This window comes from Oryctolagus cuniculus, chromosome 17, assembly GCF_051225735.1.
Source record: "Oryctolagus cuniculus isolate XC-2025 breed Fujian yellow rabbit chromosome 17, ASM5122573v1, whole genome shotgun sequence".
NCBI lineage: Eukaryota > Metazoa > Chordata > Mammalia > Lagomorpha > Leporidae > Oryctolagus > Oryctolagus cuniculus.
Window position 1 is genome coordinate 46,410,898 of NC_142883.1, and position 9,410 is coordinate 46,420,307.

Consider the following 9,410-nt stretch of genomic DNA (forward strand, 5'->3'; position numbering starts at 1 on the left):
TGGCATGTGTGCCTCCAACAGATCCCACATACACGGGTACATTCGTGTCATTCCCTACAGGGTTAGCTATGGAATACTTTCAAGAAATTTTGGTTGCTGCTAGGTAGGTGACTTTGAGAGGCTGCGATTTTAAAACCACGCACCCCACCAATTCTCAACCGCTGTGTTGTGATGCGTGGCGCTGAAAGGTTGCCTTTCCCCGGCTGTATTCCGTGGAGCTCCTGGAAGACAGAGCCCTGTTGCCCTCCCTTAGTGTTGGGTTATTGGTCAGTTGAAGAAATTAGGGGTCTAGGGCCCCAGCCTCTCTAGAGACCAAGTTGCTGATCTCAGGACAGGCGTGTGCCGTGAGTCTCCTCCCAGCCCTGACAAACAGCTCCCATGTTCTGGGCATGGGAGACTGGGACGGGCACTCAGACCCATGCCGAGAGGAGAGCCAGGGGAGTGGGCTTCTCGGCCCCAAGCCCCCCTTCCACGAGCAGTCGCAGGCATGTGGTCTAAGGGTTTATTGATGCCCAGCCATCCCCGCCCCCCTCCAGGGCACTGGAGAAGCACACTCCCTGCCAGGGGAGCCGTGCCGCTTCCCTAGCCAGCCTCAGTTTTCTTCAGCTCTTCCACTTTGGCCACGTAGTTCCTCATGGCATCCATCTTGGACATGCCTTTATTCTTGTTCCACGCCTCCCACTTGGCCGTGGCTTTCACTTCCGACGTAGGAGGCTCGGGGATGTTGCAGTCGCCCTGGGTGGCCTGTTTATAGAGGCTGTACAGCTGCAGCTTCTCCTGATCGCTCATGGGGTTCTTCAGCTGCTTCACGGCCGCGCACGCCAACTCGAACTCTACCTGGCACATTGCCATGCCTGAGGCGCGGCCCCTCTGGCCTTCCTAGCCGGCGCAGGAGCTGCGGGGGGAAGAGTTAGAAACACGTGAGGCCAGTAACGAGGTCTTGGCTAGAAAGGAAAGGGAGACGGCACTGTGTCTGTTCAGGTGTATGATTTTTTTGTTTGTTTGTTTGTTTTGTTTTTTGACAGGCAGAGTTAGAGAGGGAGAGACAGAGAGAAAGGTCTTCCTTCCGTTGGTTCACCCCAAATGGCCGCTATGGCCGGCGCTGCGCTGATCCGAAGGCAGGAGCCAGGTGCTTCTCCTGGTCTCCCATGGGGTGCAGGGCCCAAGCACTTGGGCCATCCTCCACTGCACTCCCTGGCCACAGCAGAGAGCTGGCCTAGCCAGGTGCTTCTCCTGGTCTCCCGTGGGGTGCAGGGCCCAAGCACTTGGGCCATCCTCCACTGCACTCCCGGGCCACAGCAGAGAGCTGGACTGGAAGAGGAGCAGCCGGGACTAGAACCTGGGGTACCGGCGCCACAGGTGGAGGATTAGCCAAGTGAGCCGAGGCGCCGGCCTCAGGTGCATGTTTTTATCAGTATGGGTGAACTGTGTGCGGGACATACCCGCGCTCCTGTCCTGTGGGACGGTGACTACGAGGCCGGGGGCTCCTGCACAGCACCGACTGGGACCTAGGAAGCCAGGTGGGTGGCCCGGCGGAGCACGCGGCGGGAGAGGAAGGCCCCCGGAACCTGCCTGCTGGCTGGAGGGAGGCCTCGGGCCGGGAGGGGGCGCTGTGGGCTTGGCGGCCACGGCGCCGCGAGCTCGCTGGTGAGGAGCGCGCGTGCGCGCGCAGCGGCGGGAGTCGGCGGCGAACGGCGCGAGAGCGGCGGCAGAGGCCGTGGGCGGGGCCTGCCGCCCCCCCGCGCCGCCCATTGTGCGGTGGCGCCTGCGCCGCGCTCCTGGCGGCCTGGCGCCCCCCGCGCCACCTCCCGCGTCGCCGCCATGGACCTAGGTGGGTGCCCCGGTTACGCTGCCCCGGGCCGGACCGCGACGCGCCGCCTCCCGCCGCGCACGCCCGGCGGGCTCGGGCTCGGGCTCCTGGGGCCCTCGTGGTCGGGAGGGGCTGAGGAGGATCCAGGGTGTCCTTAGAGCGGGAGGGCGGCGGCGAGGCCGGGCGCAGCGCTCCTGAGCCGGCCTCCTGCGCCCTCCGGTCCCGCGTCGTGCGTGAGAAGCGGAGCGGCGGTAAAGCGAGGTGTCCCGGGAGCGACGGGCTTAGCGCACGTGCCGGGGGCCATGCCGGCCTCGCTAGCTGAGCGTCCGCGGAGTTGCTCAGCGAGTTGCTCACCCACTTGCGTTCCCTGCCGGATAACGTGGGCGTGACGACACCGCGCCGCCCTGGCCGAGTGGCCGGGAGTAAACTTTGGGATCGCCGGGTGCGGAGTGCCCCTGCCGCGGGGCCTGGGCGGAGGCGCGCGGCTGCGGAAGCCCTGCTTTCTTCTGATCTGGGATCCGCTGGCTCAGTGCCCAGATGCCCTGGCACTCAGTCCAGGTCTCCCACTCGGGTGCAGGCACCCAAGTGCTTGAGCCGTCACCTGTTGCCTCCCCCGGTGTACATGGTCCGGAAGCCGGATAGGAAGCGGAGCCGGGATTCGAACCCGGGCACTTGGGTGTGGGACGTGGGTGTCCCACTTGGAATATGGTGCTCTTTGAACCTGCCTGCCTGTTGGTTGAGAATCCTGGCAAGGTCTGGAAAAAAGGGAGGGAGGACCTAATAGAAGTCAGTGGCTCCTGCCAAGTGTCCCAACCTGTGGGATATGCCCTTAAACTCGGGTTGAGCCCGGGAGGCAGCTTGAGAAACGCTGATAGTAGTATGGTGTGGAGCAGGGTTTGAGTCTGTCCCCCAGCCAGCTCCTCGTGGTGGTGGAATGACAGATCGGGAAGGGGCATCCCTGCAGCTGTGGCGAATTTTTTTTTTTTTTTTTTTTTTTTAAGATTTATTTATTTGAGGCTGGCGCCGTGGCTCACTAGGCTAATCTTCTGCCTGTGACGCCGGCACCCTGGGTTCTAGTCCCGGTCGGGGCGCTGGATTCTGTCCTGGTTGCCCCTCTTCCAGTCCAGCTCTTTGCAGTAGCCCGGGAGTGCAGTGGAGGATGGCCCAGGTCCTTGGGCCCTGCACCTGCATGGGAAACCAGGAGAAGCACCTGGCTCCTGGCTTCAGATTGACGCAGCACGGCGGCCATAGCGGCCATTTTGGGGGTGAACCAACGGAAAAAGGAAGACCTTTTTCTCTCTCTCTCTCACTGTCTAACTCTGCCTGTCAAAAAAAAAAAATTATTTATTTGAAAGGCAGAGTTAGGGAGAAACAGAGAGAGATCATCCATTCACTGATTCACTCCCCAAATGGCGGCAACGGCTGGGGCTGAGCTAGGCTGAAGCCGGAAGCTTCTTCCAGGTCTCCCACGTGAGTGCAGGGGCCAAAGGACTTGCCCATCTTACGCTGCTTTCCCAGGTGCATGGTGGGGAGGGCCTCAAACCAGTAAGTCACAGTGCCACTGCTTTGTGGTGGTGACACCCTGAGCAAAATACCTGAACATCAACCTCTAAAACAGGAATAGTCCTCAGAAGGTTATTTTGAAGATTAAAAGAGACCTTCCATGTGTACCAGCTAGCACGGTGCCTGGTGTGCACAGGCACTTAGCAAACATCAGAAGTGGGCACCAGTTAACCATTAGTGATAAAACACTTGGGTTTTTCCCAGTTGCTAACTGTTCCTGGGGCTTGTTCAGGGAGCACTTGGACATTCCTGTGTCTGTTGGGGACCATGCATCTGCTCTGCTGAGCTGATAGTGCGATAAAATTACACTGAGAAGAGGCACAGGTTGGCCAGCGCCGCGGCTCACTAGGCTAATCCTCTGCCTGTGGTGCCGGCACCCCGGATTCTAGTCCAGTTGGGGCACCAGTTCTGTCCTGGTTGCTCCTCTTCCAGTCCAGCTCTCTGCTGTGGCCCAGGAGGGCAGCGGAGGATGGCCCAAGTGCTTGGGCCCTGCACCCGCATGGGAGACCAGGAGGAAGCACTTGGCTCCTGGCTTCGGATCGGCGCAGCGCGCCGAGAAGAGTCACAGGTGAGGAGCCAGCATTTTGGCGTAGCAGGCAGAGCCACTGCCTGCCACACCAGTTCATGTCCCAGCTGCTGCACTTTCAGTCCAGCTCCGGACGGATGGCCTGGGAAGAGCAGTGGGAGGAGACCCAGATGAAGCTGCTGTCTTCAGCCTGGCCCGGTGCTGGCCAGAATAAGTTCAGTAGGGAGCATACTTGGGGCTGTGGGAGAGCTGTGGCTGGAGAGAAGAGCCATTGCCCCAGGCAGATCCTTCAGCTCCTCCGCTGAAGGGGGGGTTCTGCCTAGGCGCGGGGGAGCCTCCTCCCTGGGCCTTCCGCCGCCCTTGCAGGGCTGTGTGATTCAGTGTTGCCCGTTCAGCATCTTCTCTGCTGGCGTCTGCCCTGTGAAATGGTGAAGAGGTGCTCTTGGGGCTTGGGGGACTGTGCAAGGGCTTGCATCTCTGGGTCCTGGGAAGGGGCGGAGTCAGTGCTGGACAGTGAGCAGTGTTTGCACTCTGAATTTAGTTCCTGGGCCCAAAGTAACGGACCTGATAAAGACCCGTGTCCTTTCATGTTTCTGAGCCGGGGAAGCACAGAATAGTGACCACACTCTGGCCCCCATGACAGTGGAAATGTGTGGAGAAACCATTCATTGGAGCATTTAATTAGCCCAGTGCTTCGTGTGGTTGTATCTTATAATCCATACGCATCCCTGGGAGATGGTATCAGGAAGTAGCAGCACCAGCCCGTTGCCAAGGGCTGGCTAGTGCTTGAATCATTGGATTTTCACAGCTATAACATGACATCTATATTGTGCTCCCGTATTTGGAAGGCAGGCTCAAAGAAGTAATCAGTCCAAGATCACATTGCTCTGAGCCAGGATTTAAACCCGAGATGCCTGCCTTAATAAGTTTGTCAATTCATGGCCCGCTGAAGGGGAAACATTGCTTTTCTTACTCTAATGCTGTATGTTTTCTGTCAACCACCTGGTTTGCGCCACAGAGCCAAGTCTGAAGTAGCGCGTCTTCCCTGACTGGAAAAAGCCATGGGAGAAACTGTTTCCCTGGCAGGCAGAAGAGTGGTTGCAGCCTGTTCGCAAGGCTGCAAGAGAAAGGGGCGGGGCCGGTCTGCTTGCTCCTGGGCCGTGGCCTTTCTCGTGTCTTGATCATGACCGAGCTCAGCAGGCATGTCCTCTAATCAGACGTGGTGGGCCTGTGTAGTCTCTGTGTCTGAGCCCTGCTCGCCAAGCCCTGTGCTGGAGGGTCTAGCCTCACAGTCCAGCTGCTCCTTTTCCCACACTTGTGCTGAGCTCATGCACTGCCTTGGTTCCAGTGCTCTCCTCTGGACAGACACCCCCTCGAATAACATTTCTGGGCTGATCTTTCCTCCTGAGCTTCAACTCTGGTTTCCATGGCCAGAGGATACTGCCCCTGTGCAGGCACTCTTTTTTTTTTTTTTTTTTTTTTTTGACAGAGTGGACAGTGAGAGAGAGAAAGGTCTTCCTTTTGCCTTTGGTTCACCCTCCAATGGCCGCCGCGCTGATCCGAAGGCAGGAGCCAGGTGCTTCTCCTGGTCTCCCATGGGGTGCAGGGCCCAAGCACCTGGGCCATCCTCCACTGCACTCCCAGGCCACAGCAGAGAGCTGGCGTGGAAGAGGGGCAACCAGGACAGAATCCGGCTCCCTGACCGGGACTAGAACCCGGTGTGCCGGCGCCGCAAGGCGGAGGATTAGCCTGCTGAGCCACGGCGCCGTAGTGCAATCACTCTTAAAACCTTCCCTGTTCGCCTCTCTCTCATGTGTCACTGAAGACCTTTAGCATCCCTCCAACCCTGCTAGCCACAGCCAGCCCACTGTCCTCCCTCCCTCCCACCCGCGCTCACTACTTTGAGGCATTCTCACTGCCCCCGCTCTCACTCAGCTTCTCTCTCTGCAGGGCCTTTGAACATCTGTGAGGAAATGACTATTCTGCACGGGGGCTTCTTGCTGGCCGAGCAGCTATTCCGCCCCAAAGCGTTGGCAGAATTGACCAAGTCTGACTGGGAACACGTTGGGCGGCCCATCGTGGAGGCCTTGAGGGAGATCTCCTCGGCCACAGCACACTCCCAGCCCTTTGCGTGGAAGAAGAAAGCTCTGATCATCATCTGGGCCAAGGTTCTTCAGCCCTGTCCCGTCACCCCCTCTGACACGGAAGCTCGGTGGCAGGAAGACATATTCTTCTCCGTAGGCAACATGATTCCTACCATCAACCACACGGTTCTCTTTGAGCTGCTCAAGTCCCTGGAAGCATCTGGACTCTTCATCCAGCTCCTGATGGCCCTGCCCACCACCGTCTGCCGTGCAGAACTGGAGCGCTTCCTGGAGCACATGGCCATTGACACTTCTTCCAAGGATGTGGCCTTCTTCCTCGACGTCTGGTGGGAGATGATGAAGCACAAGGGCCCTCAGCAGGACCCCCTGCTCTCCCAGTTTAGGACCATGGCCCATAAGTACTTGCACCCTGCAGACGAGTTCTCCCACCCTCCAAAGAGGTTTAAGTCGGACCCAGATGTGTGTCCCACCATGCCCTTGCTGGCCATGCTGCTCAATGGGTTGAAGCAAATCCAGAACAGGATCCTGGGCCTGGGGATGAAGTGCTGTGCGCTGGCCAACCTGGCTGACATGCTGACCGTGTTTGCGCTGATGGAGGACGACCCCCAGGAAGTGTCTGCGACCATGTACCTGGACAAACTGGCCACGGTGATCTCTGTATGGAATTCGGACACGCAGAACCCGTACCACCAACAGGCGTTGGTAGAGAAGGTCAAGGAGGCGGAGCGGGATGTCAGCCTGACCTCCCTGGCCAAGCTGCCGAGTGAGACCATTTTCCTGGGGTTTGAGTTCATGCACAGCCTGCTGCGGGAGTGGGGGGAGGAGCTGCAGGCCATGCTCAACAGCAGCCAGGGGACGAATTACGACAGCTACCGGCTGTGTGACAGTCTGACGTCCTTCAGCCAGAACCTGAAGCTCTACCTGGACGCCACCAGCCTGTCCCTGGAGGAGAGGCGGGTGGTGTCCGAGCTGGCGGAGTGTGTCCAGGGCTTCCTGAGGAAGACAAGCAGGGTGCCAAAGGACAAGGGCTCTGAGGCCATCATGGCCTCCATCGCCATGGCCATCATCGAGCAGAAGATGGAGCGCCACATGGAGATGTGCTACGTCTTCGCTGCGGAGAAGAAGTGGGCCTTCTCAGACGAGTGGGTAGCCTGCCTGGCCAACAACAGGGCTCTCTTCCGGGAGCCAGGCTTGATTTTAAGGCTGCTAGAAACGGTGGTAGAAGTCACCGCGAGCAACAGAATCATCCCTGAATCTCAGATGAAACAGGTGATCCACTTGATCCTGGAATGTTACGCAGACCTCTCACTGCCAGATAAAAACAAAGTCCTGTCGGGCGTGCTGCATTCCTGGGGGCGCAAGGGCCTCTCTGAAAAGCTCTTGCCTTACCTGGAGGGTTTCCAGGAAGACCTCAATACGACTTTTAACCAGCTCACCCAGGGCACCTCGGAGCAGGGCTTGGCCAGGGCTGTAGCTTCCGTGGCCCGCCTGGTGGTGCTGTACCCGGAGGTCACAGTGAAGAAGATGTGCAGCATGGCCGTGATCAACCTGGGCACCCACAGATTCCTGGCTCAGATTCTCACCGCCTTCCCCGCCCTCAGGTTCACGGAAGAGGAAGGGCCGCGTTCACCCAGCACTTTCATGGTGTCGTGCCTCCGAGAAACTGTCTGGACCAAGTTCTCAACACCCAGAGAGGAGAAGCAGTTTCTGGAGCTGCTGAGCTGCCTGATGAGGCCTGTGAGGCCCCCGGGGATCCCAGTCGCCGCCCTTCTTGAGCCGGACGAGGTGCTGAAGGAGTTTGTGCTGCCCTTCCTGATGCTGGACATGGACGAGGTGGACCTCAGCCTGAAGATCTGCCTGCAGACCCTCGAGGCCAGCGCGTGCTTGGAGGACTACTGGCTCCAGACCTGCTCCCCGTTCCCCCTCCTCTTCAGCTTGTGCCAGCTTCTGGACAGCTTCAGCAAGTACTGGCAGCTGCCCAAAGAGAGGCGCTGCCTCTCCCTGGATGGGAAAGATCTGGTGATCCGTCTCCTGGTGCTGCTCTGTGACACTGTGTCGGCCAACGCGGACACCTTCTCCCCAGACACCTGGGGCAAGTCCCTGTCCTGGCTCCACCGGAAGCTGGAGCAGCTGGACTGGACAGTGGGCCTGAGACTCAAGCACTTCTTTGAGGGCCACTTCAAGTGCGAGGTGCCCACCACACTCTTTGAGATCTGTAAGCTTTCTGAGTCTGAGTGGACCTCCCAGGCCCACCCAGGGTATGGGCCGGGCACAGGGCTTCTGGCCTGGATGGAGTGCAGCTACGTGTCCAGCAGCGTCTCGGAGCAGATGCTGTCCCTCTTGGTGGTGGACGTGGGCAATCCTGAGGAGGTCCGGTTGTTCAGCAAGGGCTTTCTGGTGGCCCTGGTGCAAGTCATGCCTTGGTGCAGCCCCCAGGAGTGGCAGCGACTTCACCAGCTGACCAGGAAGCTGTTGGAGAAACAGCTCCTCCATGTCCCCTATAGCCTGGAGTACATTCAGTTTGTTCCCCTGCTCAACCTGAAGCCTTTTGCCCAGGAGCTGCAACTCTCTGTGCTCTTCCTGAGAGCTTTCCAGTTTCTCTGCAGCCAGAGTTGTCGTAATTGGCTTCCTATGGAAGGCTGGAGCCACGTGGTCAAACTCCTGTGCAGCAGTGTGACCAACCTCCTGGACTCCGTTAGGCTGATACAGTCAGTTGGCCCTTGCGCCCAAGGCCAAGAGCAGGACCTGACCCAGGAAACCCTGTTTGTTTATACCCAGGTGTTCTGTCATGTTCTGCACATCATGGCCATGCTCTACCAAGAGGTCTGTGAACCGCTGTATGTGCTGGCCTTGGAAATCCTCACCTGCTATGAGACCCTGAGCAAGACCAACCCTTCCATCAGCTCCCTGTTACAGAAGGTGAATGAGCAGCGCTTCTTAAAGTCCATCGCCGAGAACATCAGCCCGGAGGAGCGGCGCCAGACCCTGCTGCAGAAGATCAACAGCTTCTGACGTTCGCAGGCAGGAAGGAGCTGGGGCCCGCCCCAGGGGTTCTCTAGGGGCTGTGGCCAAGAAGCAAGGCTTCGCAGTTCCGTGAAATTGTACACAGGATTAAAAAGTATATGGCAATAATGGTGTAAAGGAAATAGTTTCATACTTATTTGTAACAAACTATAATAAAATTCTGTTAAAGTTTCGTCTTGCCTGAGTCTGTCTCAGCAGGGATTGAATGCACGGCTGTAGGCAGAGACTCCGAGATGAAGTCCCGCTGGGAGGAACTGGGCAAACAGGCCCACAGGTGAAACCAGGTGGGGAAAAATACTGCAGGGTGTGTGTGCGCTCTGCGCACTGAGACCCTCTGCAAGAGACGTTTCATTAGTAAATTTCACCAAGTATCTCAGAGCAG

The 9,410-nt window shown here is 58.4% G+C and overlaps 2 protein-coding genes across 4 annotated transcripts; one reads left to right on the forward strand and one right to left on the reverse strand.

The window, feature by feature from the left end:
- Nucleotides 1-489: 489 nt before the first annotated feature.
- LOC100359324 (diazepam-binding inhibitor-like 5) lies at nucleotides 490-1,583 on the reverse strand. Its single transcript, XM_002718892.6, has 2 exons — nucleotides 1,443-1,583; nucleotides 490-895 (listed from the first exon to the last, which is right to left on the reverse strand). The coding sequence occupies exon 2, from the start codon at nucleotides 850-852 to the stop codon at nucleotides 583-585; it is 270 nt and encodes an 89-aa protein (XP_002718938.2). The 5' UTR covers nucleotides 853-895; nucleotides 1,443-1,583; the 3' UTR covers nucleotides 490-582.
- Nucleotides 1,322-9,200, forward strand: GEMIN4 (gem nuclear organelle associated protein 4). 3 transcript variants are annotated; one of them, XM_089317569.1, is made up of 2 exons: nucleotides 1,322-1,520; nucleotides 5,850-9,200. In XM_089317569.1, exons 1-2 carry the CDS (start codon nucleotides 1,403-1,405, stop codon nucleotides 9,014-9,016), a joined length of 3,285 nt encoding a protein of 1,094 aa, XP_089173695.1. In that variant the 5' UTR covers nucleotides 1,322-1,402; the 3' UTR covers nucleotides 9,017-9,200. The 3 variants fall into 3 exon arrangements, with proteins under 3 accessions (XP_089173695.1, XP_051680529.3, XP_089173696.1); XM_051824569.3 differs by lacking the exon at nucleotides 1,322-1,520 and adding an exon at nucleotides 1,683-1,831; XM_089317570.1 differs by lacking the exon at nucleotides 1,322-1,520 and adding an exon at nucleotides 1,742-1,831 and having other exon boundaries at nucleotides 5,835-9,200.
- The last annotated feature ends 210 nt before the right edge of the window (nucleotides 9,201-9,410 follow it).